This window comes from Aristolochia californica, unplaced genomic scaffold (genome assembly GCF_029961685.1).
Source record: "Aristolochia californica isolate CCGP_79_NKW_82.1479 unplaced genomic scaffold, dmAriCali1.0.hap1 SCAF_3, whole genome shotgun sequence".
NCBI classification, from domain to species: Eukaryota; Viridiplantae; Streptophyta; class Magnoliopsida; order Piperales; family Aristolochiaceae; genus Aristolochia; species Aristolochia californica.
The window spans coordinates 9,292,143-9,311,354 of record NW_027181992.1 but is presented as its reverse complement, the minus strand read 5'-3'; the positions used below and the strand labels follow the sequence as shown (position 1 = coordinate 9,311,354).

Sequence of the window (19,212 nt, the reverse complement as noted above, 5' to 3'; positions counted from 1 at the left end):
TTACTCTAGAAATCCATGTTTAAATAGTAGCATTTCAGCAAACATATTCATCACAAAATGGGGTAAGACATGCAGTTCCCACATTTTCTCTTCACTACAATAATGTCATGCCTTTCAATGGCTACTTGGAGGTCCAAACGATGATTAAAAAAAATTATTTACTTTATTTGCTACTGTAAGAACATAAGGGTTAAACTCAAAATCCGGAAAAGCACTAAAATTATCAGATTAATAACCCCAGTAGTCATTCCTTATTTCATCATCAAATTTCTGCTTTAGTTCAGGATGTTTTGCAAAATACTCATCTGCAGTCATTGTGCTGAGCTTTTTCTGTCATCCAGAAAGAGTAACTATGAGAACCGGTGGAACTAACAGTATATGACAACTGAGAATAATTAGATGTCTCATTTTCTAACCTTTAGTTCTTGAACTTCTGCAATTTCTTTCTCCAGCCTCTCTGACTCTTTCAGAGATTTCTCTTCTGCTTCTTTCAGCTCTACCAACTAAACATTTGGGACGTACATTCAAATGTAAGAAAGCCATTACAAGGAGAGAAATGACTCTTACATAAGACAAATCATGAGTATGCGCACCAGGGCATCAAATTTGGGTTTATATTGAGGAGTGACGTTGTCCACATATTTGGGAATTTCTACGCCTGAAAGAGAAGAAAACCGTACATGTCACATGAAAGAAATACCAGCAACAAGACAATGAACAAACTACATGATAGAAAGCGTGGAAGGGGGCAGATGACTATAACCAAACATGTATCAAAGCAAAATGATGTCCTCTAAAACAATGACAAAACTTAACTATGTTCAAGTATAAAACATGCAGGAGAAATAAGCAAAGTGTTTGATAACGTCTCTATAGAAAAAACAGAAGAAAAAAGGGATGCTGGAGTTATCTCACAACAGCATCAAACAAAATAAATTATGTGTCACAAGCAAAGTTGACCAGAATCAGTTAAGTAAACACATGCACTGCAATCATACTTCCTTCCAGATTGATGAATTCTAGTTACACAACAGACAATTAAAAAACAGAGCACATAAAACTATATTAATCAATTATTATCAACCAATAAGAGCTAATACAAATTTATCTTAGACAGTGAGCTTTTCTACACCATAATAGATACATGCTATACATTCAAAACATAATAGATATTTTAGTGCTTGGTAGGGAATTGAATGGAAGCCTCCTCCTGTAGGCCGGATGAAGCTTAATATCAGTGGTTTCTCGATGGGGAAACTAGACCGTGACTGGTGCTGTAGGAGTCTTAAGAGATCGTGAAGAAGCATTGGTTTTCCTCTTCTCCGGCCCACTAGGTATTTGGTGTTCAACGAAGGCAGAATCTCAGACGTTGCTTCAAGGCATAAAATTGTATGCAAGAGAGTTTCTGGGCCTATCACCTTAAAGGTAGACTCACCTAATGGGAATGGCTGGATAGACAACAAATCAGCCCCACCTGGAGATAAAGATATATGTTTGATGAAATTACAGAAATTTGTTTCTCTAGGAGAGCAAAATGGAGCCATGTGCCTCAGACTGCTAACAGCTTAGCAGATTCTTTAGCTCGTGAGGAAGTCTATCTGGAGTTTCTTGCTCCCAAAAGATATTTTCCATTGTAATCCTAAATTTTACACCATTTGTTCCTTGTACCATGAATATTATTTGATTAAAATAACATTTTCACCTTTTCCAAAGAAAAAAAGTACTCGAACTTGGATGTTTTGCTCCAGTTAAAACAATCTACTTTTCTTTCGTTTTTTATTTTTCTAACATCAACTAAGCATATTTCAGCCTAGATCCACAACCTTGATTGAATGCAAATAGAAGGAAAGGCGGCTTTCTTTCACTTCAAGATAGCATGCCTAAAAGTTCATTCAGAAGACTACTGCTTTTAGTTGAAATTAAAGTGTCTTAGCCATGGTATCATGAAACCCTGATAAAAGCTTATGAATGAATACTCTTATTTAATGTAGAGGTTTTCTCCTTTTCGTTTTAGAAAATTGTTTAAAGGAATTGAATTAAGAGTAGTCAGGTATGGTAGTACCAAAATTTTAAAACGCTAGACTATAGAAGAGATACAAATCAAATGCCACAAGTAAAAGGAACAAAAGAACAAGAAATGAGGGGGTGGGAGGGGGGGAGGAGAGAGACAAAAACACAATAAAATAGCTAAGGCAATTACTAAGGCAACCACAATAAAAACAGTGATATGATGAGAGCAAAGCAGATGTAAAATATGTTAAACATAAAAAAGGAGAGAAAAAATGACCAACATACAAAATCCTGAATAATAGACTCTGGGCTAAGACACCTAAAGAGTCCAGTAGAAAGAGGGTGTAAGAAGAAAATCAATAGAAAATAAATAAAAGAAAGATAAGGCAGTTATATCGAAACCATAAATAGTTGTCATCACAAAGAGAAACTTTGTCATATTTCTAGACAAGCATTCTCCCCAAATTCTCAATATTCTTTTTATATTAGTAGCAGAGAGACAGAAGTAGGATACAATGAAAAGGAAAACAGGAGCTAGAAAAGAGTTTCTTTTATGCAGAGAAAGACATAAGAGAAAGATAAATAAAATACAATCAGAACATCATGCCTGACAAACCTTCAGAAAATCTCTAAAGCATGATCAGACCTCATGTTTTTCCTGATGCTGGTTTGTTATAGACATTATAATGATAAGATACAAATTGACATAGAGACATTCGTAAGAAAAAACACAAATCCATAAGAATTTAGAGTATCCCAGAGAAATAAGAAAAAAAAATCTCAGATATAAAATTTGACAGAGGTAGCACTTCCACATACGTTCCACTGTTTTCATTGATGGTACTTCCAAATATGCCCCATGGAAAACAGTCTCTAAAAAAAACCTCACACTAGAAAGCCCCAATGTAGTACAAACAGCCACTCAGGCTGATTTTTGTCATCCCCATGGCAAAGAAGAGCTAAAGAAACAATGGCCTATTCACGCTCCTCAAAAAGATATAGCTGTATCACAAATTACATCATAGGGCTGAAAATGACTTTCACAGAAAAATTTCATTTGACATAACCTCGCCCCAAAAAATAATTCAAGAAAAAACTCATTCAGCTTGTGTTCACTTCCCTGACACATGCATCTCACCAATATAGCCAATGACTATTGGAGTTACTGATGTATATACCAGAAAGTAACGTGATGCTATAGGTACTTGATTTCTCCTTTCCTACCTCTCAAATCTCTTATTCTCAATGTACAACCTTTCTTTCACCACCAAGGAGAGATGCTGCAGCCATTGCAACTAATAAAATGGTCCTGTGCATGCTTAGACAACAACCACCTTCAAAGCATTCTCTCATAACTCTTATTCATCTCCAATGGTGATTACACAGCAGTCAACCACCTGCATGCAGGATGGTACGAAAGGTCCCTTCTCCCCTTTCTTCCTTTACCTCTTTCTGTACCCATCACCACCTCTCCCCTTTCTTTCTCTTTCTCACTCCAATTCCAGCAAACAGTCCAATGGGCCAACCAAAACACATTCCAGCCATCAAACTGGTATCCAGACAAGATACTTTCTCTGCCTTTCATTTGCTTCCTCATCCTTCTTTTGGCATCATCTTTGTAATTTTCTCCACCTAAACCCAAACGGGTGGATGATGACCATAATCATTGGATCAAAACAAGCAGTCATGATTGAAAAGAAGGGAGTTCAATTAACTGTTTTCCTAAAGTAACTTATTAAGTAAAAGTGTCATAAGAAGACACCCATTTCATCTTCAAATAGAAATCGAGTATCAGAAACAAAATCAACAAGATAAAAGGATCTTGGCTAAATTGAACATCAAAAAATAATATTTCCTAGTTGAAGAGTCAAAGCACAGACAAAATCATTCATTTTGAAATGAAATCAAGTGTTCCATCAATAGAATTCTGGAAACTGGTAGGGACCTTCACTCAATAGAGAACCACAGCATGGATGACCAGAAATCACATCATAGAGGATAATGCTCAGAACCCCTGAAAATCTCCTGTCTCTCAGACCCACCATGAAGAAGCCCTCCCCCATTTTAATTGTCCACTAATTTGTAAAAGTAATAAGAGAAAAGCACGCAAAAAGATCCAACACTTCAATGTTCATAAAGATATACATAAACTGATGTTCAAACTACTGATAAGGGAAAAACATCAAGGTGGAAGAAGCTGCAACTATGAGTGGCAGTAAGATTGCAGACAACAGAGAAAAATCTCTTCAAGAACTAAAAAATAAAAATAAAAATAAGAGGCTAAATATAAAAAGAATAAATGGTAGCAATGTGTTTTCTCAAAAAAGAAAAAGATAAAACCTTTATCAGCATATTGACACTATACTACTCTCTAAAACGCACGAATTATAAATAAAAATAAAACATCCACCTCCACTGGCAACTGTAAATCTAAGACATACTCTCATAAGCTTCTTTGTACATATCCACCAAATGTGAACCAATTCCTTTCCTGTAGTAGTTCCAATCAATAGGTTCAGGTTCCTGCAGACATAAATACACAATGTAGAAAAATGAGTTCAACAATCAAAGAGGCAATTAGGGGAGATCCCATTTGTAGAAATATATCTTTACTAAGCTGGAAAAAGTTAATCCCCAAGTTTGTATTGTTGACCCAAATGGTGCATTCAGTTGAGCTATACAGTCAAGTCATAAAAGATCAACAGTGACCGGCCAAACCATGTGGTACAGCACAGCTGAGACACAGTCATCTTTTTCCTATTTCTCGCAAACTGTTGTTTGCTCATAACGACTAATCCATGAATATTTCCAAGGAAGTGGTTAGATCAGCAACACGTTATAAACTGTTAACAACAGATTATTTGACACTCTTAACAAAAACAGCATCAAGGTAGACCCGATGAAAAGCATCCCGGCAGAAAAGCAAAAACTCTACTATCCGGTATCCAGTCGTCATTCTTTCTAAGACATACCTATGACTCCCCGTATCGAATGAATGTAATAAAAAAAACCTAGATCTAGATATGGAAGGAAATAGAGAAAAAGTTACCCCAGAGTACCTGGCTGAATTTAGTTTGGAGAGCGTGGTTGACCTCATCGAAGGCGTGGCGGAGATTAACGAACTCCTTCCGAGCCTCATCGGACACTAGTAGCTTCGCCATTCCATCCCAATCGATGGCTTTTGAAGCCTTGAGGGCCACATCTGTAACCTTTCTGCTCATCTTCCGTTTGCCTGTCCGACTCTCTCAATCTAGCAACGCGGCAGAGAAATGCCTGCAGTAAGGATTTTCCTCTTTGTAAAGAGTTTGGGAAGGGCGGACGGATGAAGTGGAAGGAGGCTAATATGGTAATTTAAAACCGCGTGGCTTCTATCTTACAATTATTATTAATAAATAGAAAATATATAAACTAATTTTTTTAGTAGTTTAAATTAAAATGAATTATCCTTGAGTGGCTTAATGGAATGATTTTACAAAAAAAAAAAATATTTTTTATTAAATTTGGAGTTTATAAGAGTGATACAAAGATGTAAAAATTATAATTTATGTAATTTAAAGCGTTAATTTTTTTTTTGACTCATACTAGAACATATAGTTTCAGTTTGTTACAAAATTTGTCTCTCAATATCTATTTTAAGCATAAAAATAAAAACACAAAAATTGGTCCAAAAAAACTTGAGGTCCAAAATTTGTGAATTTTGTGATCTTCAACTTTTGAGCTTACACTTAGAGACTGCAAGCCCATAGGAGAACAAAAGGATAGGAACATCATTTTCTCATTGAAAATTTTTCTTATTTAAATTTTTTCCCTTTGATCGGTTTTCTTGCATTTGTACAGTCATAAAAAAACAACATGAAAATTAGTTATGGTGTTTTATTTATGTTACTAATAAATTATTTTTATAAATAATAAAAATAAGGGTAAGAGGAACAAGTGATCAAAAATCCTTTAGTGGTTATTGGTTTATTTTTCTAACTTTTTTTAATATTTCTTAAATGTAAGAAGAATCAAGTAGAATTGAGAGGAAAACTTTCCCGTCCCCAAAAACGGCACAAATACTGAAAAAATTTTGCTCAACGAAAATTTTTTCCTACACTATCTTATTTACACAAACACACGCTTAACACTTACACACTTATACTCTTTCTCCCCATTAAGATGGAAAAAACGTGCACATCAATTATCTTAGCTTGAACAAAATAGAAACTCAAGATACTACAATTTTCATCTTCCTCCATCTCCCCTTTAATAATGGACCATCTCCGGATATCCAAAGATTAAATGGTAAAGTAAACAAGGACTCTGCCAACTCTAACTAGTGGCCAAAACTATCTCCAATTTTCTCAGCTTGACATAAAGATGATTTCCAACACAAAATATTGATAAATATTGATACTTGGATCAATTACTAGAAGATTAGTTAAGCTAGTGAGAAATTAATCAAGTCAAAATTGAGAGAATGAATAATGAAGAATGATCAAGGAAAAAGAAGAAGAGGAAGAAGGTTAGAGAGGAAGAGATTCAAAGGAAAAGAAAGTTTGTTCGTTCAGGGGTTCTACCACACACATTCTCATCTTATTACCTGTAGAGAGTTTAATATACAAATTACAAAACTACCATTATAGCCCTAACAACACATTATTCGAGTAGAATACCTTGTTCTAATAAATATAAAATGTTTTCCACTTATTAGAAAGTTTAATATACAAATTATAAAACTGCCTTTGTAGCCCTAATAATACATTATTCAAGTAGAATATCTTGTTCTAATAAATATAAATTTATACAAAACATATCTAAGCATTCTAACACTCCTCCTCAAGGTAGAAAATTTGCATATAATAACCCCAACTTGGAATATGTTAGATTCTAGGGTTTCAAGCTTGAGAAGTTTAAGGTTGAAAAGAAGAAGAGGTAAAGAGAAATGGAAGAGAGAAAAGGAGAAAAAGAAGAAGAGAGAAGGGCACTTGTGGAAGGAGAGATGGAGTTTAGGCCAGGGAGAGGAGCTCAAATGATGAGCTCGTTCTTTGTGTCATTTATTTATAAATTTGGGGTAGAAAACACTAATACATTATAAAGATAAAAAATGAAAAAATTCCAAGTTTTGAACAAGTAAAAGGTGTTCCACTCAACCCTTTAACTACAAGATATGTCATTAGCTTCTCTCACACTCCCCCTCAAGCAGGTGCAAAAATATCTAAAATTCCAAGTTTTGAACAAGTTGTGGTTAGTGAACTAGCTATCATGGCCTTTGTGAAGATGTCTGCTAATTAATTCATAGAGGGAATGTATTTTATAGATATAACAACAACTTGTAACTTCTCTCAAACAAAATGACAATCAATTTTGATGTGTTTTTTTCTTTCATGGAAGATTGAATTGGTTATAATGTAAATAGTTGCCTGGTTATCACAAAGTAGTTGTGTTGACTTCTACGACAAACACGTAAACCCAAAAGATCTCAAGGGAAAGAGATAAGAGGCATTCTAGCTTTTGAGAGAGAGGAGAAGAGCAACCAAGGGAGATAAAGAAGAGGAAAAGGGAGAGAAGTGTAAGGACAAAATTGAGCCAAGAAAAAGAGGTTTGAATGTTCTACCCCATGCTTTGAGGTTGTATTTATAGTTGTGTGAAGGTGTTTCCAATGATCACAATGTCTTTAGGGCTACATGATTCAAAAGGAAAAAAACATAAGTGGACATATACAAATTTGTATAATTACAATTTTATGTTATCTCTATGGAAGTTCTTCTTATTTACTAGTCATACTACCCCTACACACGTGGGTGTCTTTTAACAAGTTGAACTGGGTTATTGGGAAACCAGCTTCTATAATACGAGAGTTGAGCCACAATAACTCTCGTACTACATGTGATATGGCCTTGTGTTCAACTTCAGCACTAAACCTGGCCACCACTGTTTCCTATTTGCTTCTCTAAGTGACCAGGTTTTCTCCTATTGTAGTGCAAAACCTGAAGTAGACTTTCTGTCATCTGGTGAACTAGCCCAATCTGCATCTTCAAAACCTTCTATAGTAGTGTGCCCATGATATTTAAATATTAGGCCTTGACCCGAATTTTTCTTTAAATATTTAAGGATTCTTTGCAATGCTAGCCAATGAGACTGTCTAGGTTGATGCATAAATTGACTGAAAACACTAACAACACAAAATATGTCTGGTTTTCTAACTATGAGATATATAAGTCTTCCAAAAAATCGTTGGAATATAGCAAAAATCAATGTTATCTCCAGATTCAACACATAATTTTAAATTTGGTTCCATAAGAGTATCTACATGTTTACATCCAAGCACTTCAGTTCTGTAGAAGATCAAATACCTACTTTTTTGGTGTTAAAAGACACCCACTGGTGTAGGGGTGGCATGACTAGTAAATAAAGAGAACTTCCATAGAGATGGCATAGAGTTGTAATTATGCAAGCTGGTGTATGTCCTCTTTTATCCTTTTCCTCTTGAAACATGTAGCCCTAAGGGCCTTGTATTCATTGTAAACACGTTCACACAACTATAATATAAGCTCAAGGCATGGCGTAGAGCATTCAAGCCTCTTCCACTTTTCTCAAATTTGTCCGTACACCTCTCTCTTTTCCTCTTCCTTCTCTCTTTTGGTTTCTTCTCTCCTCTCCCCAAGAGCTAAAATTTCTCTCTTCTCTCCTTCCCTTGAGATCTCTTGTGTTTCTATCTTGTCCCTATAAATCAACATGGTATTAGTGCGAGCAAAGATATGAGATGGAAAAGGAGAAGAAGATGGAGAAGAAAGGAGGAAGAAAAAAAAAAGAGGAATTTCTTGTTTTTTCTTAAGTCTTTCTTTCATAATTCTTATTTTTCATTAGATATTTTACTCTCTTATCATATGTTTCTTATAGATATTTATATACCATTGGAAATAACTTTGAGTATATTTTCTAACTCAAAAAGAATCGTTGGAATCATATTTTTCTAGAAAAAGAAATCGACATCTGAAGTAGCAAAGGTCAAGCGGGAAAAAAGTTTAGTGTAGCAGCTGAAAACCTCAAATTCCTGAAGGGTTTGTACCAACATTACTTAGGATTTATATTGAGAAATATATCTAAAAATAAATATATTTGATTCTACTTTCTATCCCAATAAACCGTTTTTTAATATGATCTTTCTAAAGAGAGATATCCACATTGGAAGAATCAAAAGTCGTGCTGGTATCTTGTTGCATGCAAAGATCCAAATTTATACAAAAAAAATTGCTTCAATTTTTAAGTTGCTAATGTTGGTTGAGTTTCCTTTTTTTTTTCAAAATCTACTGAAGATTTTACCAACTTGAGTATCTTTCCTTCCTTAAAAGTTTATTTTGTTTGATCTTATATTAAATTAGTTTCCTTAAGAGAAGTTTTTCCCATTATGAGTTTAGTTTCCTTTTTTGACAAAGTCTGAAAATTTTTAATTAAAAAGTCTTGTTTTCTCATTCTAAATTCCAAATCTTAGAGTCCTAAAACCTCTCTCATTTCAGAAATTATCTCTTGAATATTTTCTTTGCAAATTGGTCAAATTGTGTTAAAAAGTAATTGCCTTATATGAGAAGTTTATGTTTAGAAAGTTTCCATTATAATATTCCTTCTCAAAACTTTCTTATTGGGGTTCTTTTAAGTTTCCTTAATCATCATGTTCATAGAGAAATTAATTTTTAACCACCAGCTTGAGTAAAACATGGTGTCTTTTTATCCATCTATTAGTCTAAAAGTGCATCCTTCTTACATAGAAGTATGAAGAGCTGTATTATGTGTCTCCTTCCTTTTGAAGTATGAAAGATGCTATCTTTTTATTCACACCCTTAATTCCTCAAAATACTTTCTTCAAAAAAAATTAAATGACTTCACAACAGTGCCTATAGACCCATTAACTAAAAAGTAAAGGAGTGTTCCCAACATCCAACTTGAGTCGAGTCTTTTTATTCTTCACCCAAAAGGTGTTTTTTGTTTGAACTACCCTTAAAAAGTTACTAGTCTTTTTTTTTTGTGTCCTAAAGTTGGGCTATTTTTTTGCCTTTAAAATTGAGCGGAGTGTTTTTAAGACTATGACCATTTTGACTGGTGTATGAAGTTTGTCATACAACTAGGAGTTATTTTTCTTCTCTCACCATTATGTTGTGCAAGTTGGTCTCTTGGTAAAGAACAAAGAGATCCCCAACTTCGGGAGGGACTAGATAAAGACTATAGTCAAGAATTGAACAAGAAGAAAATGAATAAAATCAAGGCAATCAAAGTTCCTTGACCAAGATTAATTGCAAAGAGGAGTTACAAACACCAACTTGAGGGGGGGTGTTAAAAGACACCCACATGTGTAGGGGTGGCATGGCTAGTAAATGTTGAATTTAGGACTCCATCACATTGATCTCAAGTAAAGGAAGGAGAAAAGAAGAAGAGGAAGAAGAAGAAGAAGGAAAGAAGAGAGAAAGAAGGGAGAGGAGAGCTTGGAAGAATTTGAGAAGAGAGGAGAGGACTTAAAGCTCTACCTCTTAGCCAAGGGTCTCTATTTATAGTTTTAGAGGATATGATACACTAACTACAATACCCGTAGGGCTACAATTTTTACAAGAGAAGAGACATAAATTGACATGTAATTACATCTTCATGCCATCTTTATGAGAAATCTTCTTATTTACCAAGATGCCACCTCTGGGACGCGTGGGCTTGAGTCCATCTTCTAACTCTCCCCCTCAAACTGGAGGAGAGAAAACATCATAAATACCTAGCGTGCCACATATAAAAAATAGAATCTTAGACGTAACCGGTTTTGTAAGAATATTTGTTACTTACTCTTGTGATGAAACATGTTTGAGGGAGATTGTAACCACTTAAAATTTCTCCCATATAAAATGGCAGTCCACCTCAAAGTGTTTTGCCCTTTCATGGAAGACCAGATTCAAAGTGATACGAATAACTGCTTGGTTATCATAATATATACCCATAAAACCTCCTTTATAGAATCCCAATTCGGTAAGAAGAAACGATCCATAGGAGTTCACTAATTGTGTGTGTCATAACCCTATATTCTGCTTCTACAGTAGATCTCGCAACCAAATTTTGCTTTTTGCTTCCTCATGAAATCAAATTCCCTCCAACAAGAGTGCAATATCCAAAGGTGGACTTCCTATCATCAGGTGATCTGACCCAATCTGCATCCGAGAAACTTTGTATCTTGAAGTGGCCTTTTTTCTTATAAAGCAATCATTTTCCTGGAGCTCCTTTTAAATATCGTAATATCCTCTCCAAGGCTTGCCAATGGATAAGTTGTGGTTTATGCATGTACTGACTCACCACACTTACGACATATGTTATGCATGGTCTAGTTACTATGAGGTAGATAAGTTTGCCCACAAGTCTTTGATATTTACCAATATCAATATCTTCTCCGAAACTTGCACATAATTTAATATTGGCATCCATATTGTTAGAAGATATGATGTAATTAGGGTGTCGTTGATGTAATTAGTTTATGTTTCTTGTCTCTTCTTCACTTTTACAAGGTGAAGGGTATAATTATAATATTGGTATTTTTATCATTTATAAATAGAACTTAAAGGGAGAGATTTTGGATAAATTCCATAACCCTAATTCTCTGGCCTCTTTCTATTTCTTCAAATTCATCACTCTTCTTCTTCTTCTCACCCCTTAATCCTCTTCTACTTTGATTATACACCATGGAATCCTAAGTTTTAACATGGTACCATATTAGGCAATGATATGAGATGGAAAAGGAGAAGAAGATGGAGAAGAAAGGGAGGAAGAAGAAGAAAAAAAAGAAAAAAAAAAAAGAGGAGTTTCTCGTTTTTCCTTTTGTCTTCTTTTCCAATTCATGTTTGTCACTGGATTTTTAACTCTCTTACCAAATGTTTCATATATGAAATTATATATAGTTGGAAATATACTGAGTCTAGTTTTCAACTAAAAATAATCATTAAAAACATATTTTTCTAGAAAGAGAAATCAACATTGGAAGCAACAAAGGTACATTCGCAGAAACGTTTAGACAAAAAACAGCATAAAGCTTCAAATTTCAAGCATTTTATGCCATCAAGAACGAGATTTTATATGGAAAAATATATATCAACAGAAAGATATATAAGTTTATTCTTTTACCTATTCAACCAATTCTCAATCTGAGTTTTTTATATGGAGATATCATTCTTGGAAGAGTCAATGGTCATGGTGGTAAAAGAAGAAAGAGTACTTGGTTCGACCAAATTACAAAATCCAAAATCTATCGGATTATTTATCTTAAAATAAGCATATTTTATGAATAAAAGGTATTTAAGTATAGTTTTAGAAGATAAAATTTCATATCAATTTGATTTATATTTAAGGAGATATTCTCATAGGAAGAATCAAAGGTCATATTGGTATCCTATTGTATTCGAATATCAGAATTTAAGCCGAATTTTTTGCTTCATTTTTTGAGTTGTTGTTATTGATAAATAATATTAAGAAAGTATCTCATGATCTACCCTTGGAAAGTTTCTATTTTTTAACTAACAATATCTGGTAAGAATCTTTTAGAAGATCATCTTATTTTCAGATATTATCCTTGATTTATTTGTTAAAGAGAAGAAGTGTTCCTGTTTTGGATTATGGCAACTTCCAAAAAATGTCGTTACTTGATTTAATGCTGCAAATTACAAAAGTATCTGTGTAAGGAGATTCTGATCTAGGATCAAATTCAAAATGTATGTTTCTTCTCTGGTTATGAGAAATCCTTGTAGCATATTAACAACATGTTGGAGTAGCACTCGGTGTACTTATCCCTTTATGAAGTGAGAAGCCTTGCTCAACCTATCACTCGGTGAAAGCTTTTCAAGCTATAACTGGTCTAGCCTCAAGCTTTGCATTCAATTTTTTATCTTGCCTTTCAGAATTAGTTTCATCCTGTAATTACATCTCTAAACGTGGACTATATTCAGAAATAGGACACTTATGTCATTGGTTGCTAATTAGTTGGTTTAATATGGCTAGCTCTCGGTTTGGTGTTTGAATTAATCACTGATGTAGTAAGCGTGGAAGCAACTTACTTTTTTTTTTCAGTCTTCTTTGTATTTGAGAAGACCTTGCAACTGCTCTTAGAACCAACAACACTCAGTTTAGTTATTCTTTTTGAGAAGATTAATAACGCTTGGTTCAACTTATTGGCAATTTATTACTCGATTCTAGATTATTATTTGGTTCACATCTTCCTTATTCAAGGATGAACTTGCTATAGATTATCTCATGTGTCCTTAAGGACTTTTACTATTTATTGATTATCTGCTGCTATATAACAACATATTTGGTATATGCTATTTGGGTATTGGCTCATTACTGCAGCTGTTATTGTGTCTCTTTGATTGAGACATTATTACTGAAGAAGAATTCCTTGGTTGTTTGCCTTGGGTTCATTATTTGTTGATTGTTGTCGACATTGATTCATTGGTTCATATGGTAGAGATTTCCATTACTTAGGAAAATAATGGTGACCCCCACTTCTTCACCATATCTTCCTATTGATTCATCATAACCATTTTATTATTTGGCAACCTTTCTCGTACCATCCTTTATTTGACTCTCACATACCCCTTTGGAGTGTGGCTTTGGTTGGTCCCTTCTATATATATATATAGGTGTTTTTAAGTCATTTGAGACTTTTTATTGGTACCCTTGGGTTTTTTATCCCGTCTTGTAAGTGACAGACATTATCCACTTTAGTGATTATTATCATTGTATTTGTTCAAAATCATTTGTCGTTGGTTTCGACTTATCACCCTTTGAGAGTTTGTGCCTGATGTCGTACTTATCCTTGGGACATCGTGATTGAGGAGCTTATTACTACATTTATTTTATTTGTTTCAAGTTGGGATTACTACCATTACCTCCCAACTTGAGGGGGAGTGTTGGAAGATATGATGTAATTAGGGTGTCATCGATGTAATTAGTTTATGTTTCTTGTCTCATCTTCACTCTTATTAGGGTGAAGGGTATAATTTTAATATTAGTATTTTGATCATTTATAAATAGAGCTTAATGGGGGAGGGTTTGGATAAAGTCCATAACCCTAATTCTCCAACTTCTTTCTCCTTCTCCAAATTCGTCACTCTTCTTCTTCTCCTCCTAGACCGTCTTTCCACAATTCTTCTTCTTCTTCTCACACCTTAATCTTCTTCTACTTTGATTATACATCATGGAATTCTAAGTTTTAACATATAGTTGAGTCAGCTGGGTGACACACCATCATTCTCGTTTCTTCAAGAAGGTCCAAGACATACTTCCTCTGAGATAATATTATCTCATACTTGGACGGAAGAATCTCAATACCCCAAAAATACTTAAGAAGTCCAAAATCTTTGGTTTTTGACTTCTTGTATGCTATTTGCATCATTTCCAATTAAGACAATATCATCAACATACACAACCACTAATACCTTTCCTTTGTAGGTATCTTTAATAAATACCAAATAATCTATGGAGCATCGACAAAATCCAAACCGTAGTAGTGCTTGGTTAAATGTATCAAACCAGGCCCGAGGAGACTATTTAAGCCCATATAAGAACTTTTTAAAGTGGCATACAGACTCCCCCTCAACCACATAACCAGGTGATTGAATCATATAAATTTTCTCTCATGTATAACCATTTAAGAAAGCATTTTTTACATCGAGTTGATAAACAAGCCATGAAGAGTTAGCATCAAGTGATAACAAGTTACGTACCAAATTTAACTTGGCAATAGGAGAAAATATCTCCTCATAATCCACTCCATAATATTGAGTGTACCCTTTAGCATCGAGGTGGGCATTAAAGCGATCAACAAACCTATTTGGATTATGTTTGACGGTAAAAACCCATTTACAATTCACATGTTTCTTACCTATTAGGATAGATGCTAAGGTCCATGTCTAATTTTCACATAAGGCTTGCATTTCCTCATCCATAGCCACCTTCCATCCTAAAGGTTTCTAGGCCTCCTGATAGGACAACGGAACAAAGATGGAAGAAAGAGATGCAAGGAAATGATAACATGCAAAAGACAACTGATGGAGTGACATAAAATTGGAGATTGGGTGAGAAGTAGTGCAATTGAGAGTTTTTTTTAGATAAATGGACTCAGTATCAAACTGTGGACCAAATGGAATAGGGGAATGACTTACCTCAATAGGATCCAAAACTCCACAGGTGTGGTAAAAGCCGATGCTTCTGGAGGGGGGGGGGGGGGGGGGGGGGGGGGGGGGGGGGGGGGGGGGAGTGGCACAAATGGATGAGGAGTCATTGGAAGGAATGAAAGATCTGGAGGAGCATCATTCGAGGAATAGAATGAGGTGTCCTAAAAAAATATTACATCCCTAGACACAAGTAACCGCCGAAGAGTAGGATAGTAACAAATATAACCTTTTTGGGTTTGAGAGTAACCTAAGAAAATTGTTAAAGGATAGTCCCACATGGATTAGTGAGAACAAATATGTTAAATTTATAAGTTGGGAAAGACGTTTCCTAAGGTGGTTAGTCATTTTGGTATAGGCCTTAGACCCAACTTCACATGGTATCAGTGCACTTCATAGAGAAAGAAGAAAGTTTACTTTTACGAGGAGATGTGAGATGGACAAAATAAGTGCACCCAAAAACCTTCACGGGAAGAAAAAATGGGTCTTCACTAGGAAATAATATGGAATATGGAGTCTTATGACCAAGTACAAATGATGGTAGCTTATTTATAAGAAAGTAGGTCGTAAGTATGGCATGAGGCCAATAAAAGCAGGGTACCTTGATGCAATAGAGGAGGCAACGAGCAACCTCAAGAAGATAGCAGTTCTTTCTTACAGCAACACCATTCTATTGAGGCGTGTAGGCACAAAATGTTTGATGGATAAAACCCTTATCTTGACAGGACTGAAATTCACTAGACAAGTACTCTTTAGCATTATCAAACCTAATTATTTGAATTTTCTTGCCAAATTGGGTTAATACCATAGCATGAAAGACCTTAAATATAGAAAAACTTTCAGATCGTTCTTTAAACAAATATAACCAAGTAACCCAGGTAAAATCACCAACAAAAGTAACAAAAAATTTAACTTGGGAAATGTTTTAGATACTCAAAGGTCCCCATACATCAGAGTGTATTAAAGAAAAGGCAACAACACTTTTATTGGTACTGCGAGGAGAATATGTATTCCTATGTTTGCTTAACTGACAAACTTCACAATTTAAAGTAGACAAAGAATTTAAAGAAGAAAATAAATGCCGAAGAGAAGATATAGAAGGATGGCCAAGCCGGTTATGCCATAATTGTGCCTCAGATGGAGAGGATGAAATTACAGTGAAAGGAGGTAGGCCCAAGTAATACAAACCCCCTTGTTCATGACCTCCACCAATCACCCACTTAGTTGTTAGATCCTGAAATATATAAGAAGAGGGTGAGAAGCTGATAGAGCAATTGAGATGTTTTGTGTCCTAACTTATTGAGAGTAAGTTTACAGGGAATTGAGGTACAAATAGGACATCTCGAAGTGGGATAGAAGGTGTGATAAAAGATGATCCCTTTCCAAGTACTTTGGTTTGCATACCATTAGCTATAGTAACAAACTTCTTGGGAATACACAGAGATAAAGAATGTAACACATGTTTGTTACCTGAGAGATATTCTGAGTCCCCAAAGTCTCTTATCCAAGATGAAGAGGAGGAAGTGGAATAAAGTATACCTGAAGGAATAGTGGTAGAAGTTGTAGGTGAAGATGTAAGGGAAGACCCCATTCATGACTTCATTTTCTGAAATATTTCATAATCTTCATGAGTGAGAGTAATCTTCCCGGTTTGTGCTTCAACCTATTATTCCCATTTCTCATTAGTAACGGAGGCTGTAGTATTCGTGACCTATTCCGGTTTGCCATGGAGCTTCCAACAAGTTTCCATAAGGTGGTTTTGACCACCACAATAAGTGCATACACAAGACTCTGTGCAAGAGGAACTAGAACCGGTTCTACCACCTCTTGTTCGATCTCCTCTATAATTTCTGTCGAAACCTCGATTGGAGGGTGATGTAACTATATTACCTTAATACATAGCGGATGAAGCATCATTATTTGAGTTAGAAGAAGTATTTGGTATTCGCAGCAATGTGGCACTTGTATCATCAGAGGATGGAAGTGCAGAGGAGTTGAGAAGTTGAGTCTTAGCAACTTCAAGGTATGACTTGATATTTGTCAAACAAATAGTTGTCGCTAAAGCTTCCCTTTGCCTTTCTTGAATTGAAATATTGGTGGACTATGACTAAGTGATCTTCCACTTTTGAATTAAACCTCGAAACCGAGCCCAAAATTCATGAAGATTGTCTCCTTGCTTAGTATTGAACATGTTTTGTAATACATCAATAACTTTTGTAAAGTCTTCGTAGTAGAATATAACTTAGTATAGGTGTCCCAAATATGTTTGGGTGTTTCTAAGTGGACAACATTGTTGGCTACATGTTCTTCCATACTATTAATAAGCCAACTAATTACCAAATTGTCATCCTTAACCCACTTTAAATAGGACTGACTTTCTTCATCAATCGGTGGAGAAGGTTTCGTTAAGTGACTGAGAAGGTCTCGAGTAATAAGAAACTTTTTTAACCAATTGAGATCAACTAAGATAATTGGACAATCCTCTCAAGAGAATAGTAGATAATTTGAATATGCCACTCTTACTACTTGTATATCTTTCGGCCATCTTAAATCAAACTAATGCTTAGCAAAGCACAAACAAGGAGAGGATATGAAGAGGAATTAAACTAAAAATCCAATTAAAGTTGAAGCAATTACTATATTCCAATATTGAAGAAATTATTTTGATTGAATTAAGGTCACTTTGTCAAACTTGAGAAGCAATTAGATCGATGATACGCTGTCCACAAAAAAAAGGTAACCCGAGTGACGTAACTTTCCTCACAATCCAAGCTTTAGCTAATGAAAGAACTTTATGAATTCAAAAATAATCCAAGCTTGAATTCAAACTAAAAATCTGAATCTTGGAAGGCTCATGCTTGAGGAAAACAACCGTAATTCAAGTTTCAAAGAAAATAATCCACTTAATCAAATTTGAACAACTTTCTTATCTAACCAGCCATTTCCAAATAAGGTAAATCCTTATCCACCAAATCAGCCACTAAATAGCTCCAAAGAACCAAAAAATCGTGCCTTAAGTGAATCAAGTATCCACTCATTCAATTCCAATTCAAAACTTTTTATAACTTCACAAAAAACCTCAATAACTTGTGGCTGAATATGAACCAAAACCGTGTCTTAATTATCCTTTACAATAGGTGTCATCGTATCACTTAAAAAGACATGTTTTCCTTACTCATTTCCAAAAATCCTTTAGGCAATGGAATTGCTCACCAATCTTAAAGGATCGAAGAAGGGATTAGAAACTTCCAAATATTCATAAATCACCAAACAAACTGCTCTTTGAACTCGGTAAAATCCCACAAATAATTTCTTTATGTTTGGAGAATCCAAGTACCATAAACCAAAAAGCAACTTGACTTAACCCAAAAAATCAAGTAAAATATTAGTCTTGAATAATGAGAGATCAAGCTAAGTCTCATGCAAGTCAATATTATTCTTCCATCATATAAACAATAACTTTATAATCAATAGATCTTTATATAACTTATAGGTAACCGATCTTGATCAAACTTGTAATATTTGAGTACAAGAAGATCAAGGTTATAATATCCTCCAAACACCAAGGATTAGATTTCAAAATTTCTCATATGAAAGTCATTTATTTCTTGATGTTATATAGATTAAAGGCTTGGTACATATCATGAAAAAAAATAAAACAGAAATCACTTATCTTTCATGGTTGAATCTCTTCCTTCAAGAGCAACTTGCATGAGACTTTTAAAAGCACTTAAGCATCGCTTCAACGTGGGAATCATAAATACTATGCTTTGACACCATGTAGAATTTAGGACTCCCTCACATTGATCTCGAGCAAATGAGGGAGAGAAGAAGAAGAAGAAGAAGAAGAGAGAAAAGAGAGGATTTAGAGCTCGACTACCAAGAGAAGGGAGAGGTGAGCTTGGATGAATTTGAGAAGAGAGGAGATGACTTAATGCTCTACCTCTTATCCAAGGGCCTCTATTTATAGTTTTAGAGAGTATGTTATAATGCCCTTAGGGCTAAAATCTTTACAAGAGAAAAGACATAA

The 19,212-nt window shown here is 34.8% G+C and overlaps 1 protein-coding gene across 1 annotated transcript; it reads right to left on the bottom strand.

The window, feature by feature from the left end:
- LOC137959998 (ATP synthase subunit d, mitochondrial-like) lies at nucleotides 1–5,317 on the bottom strand. The gene is made up of 5 exons (XM_068807439.1): nucleotides 5,070–5,317; nucleotides 4,452–4,533; nucleotides 594–658; nucleotides 417–503; nucleotides 1–330 (listed from the first exon to the last, which is right to left on the bottom strand). The coding sequence occupies exons 1-5, from the start codon at nucleotides 5,229–5,231 to the stop codon at nucleotides 229–231; spliced, it is 498 nt and encodes a 165-aa protein (XP_068663540.1). The 5' UTR covers nucleotides 5,232–5,317; the 3' UTR covers nucleotides 1–228.
- Between the last annotated feature and the right edge of the window lie 13,895 nt (nucleotides 5,318–19,212).

Coding starts and splice junctions, on each gene's coding strand:
- LOC137959998 (XM_068807439.1), bottom strand. CDS start 5,231: ATGAGCAGAAAGGTTACAGATGTGGCCCTCAAGGCTTCAAAAGCCATC. Junction 659..4,451: donor GTACAAAGAAGCTTATGAGA/GTATGTCTTAGA, acceptor CTTCTCTTTCAG/GCGTAGAAATTCCCAAATAT. Junction 331..416: donor CAGAAGTTCAAGAACTAAAG/GTTAGAAAATGA, acceptor TCTGGATGACAG/AAAAAGCTCAGCACAATGAC.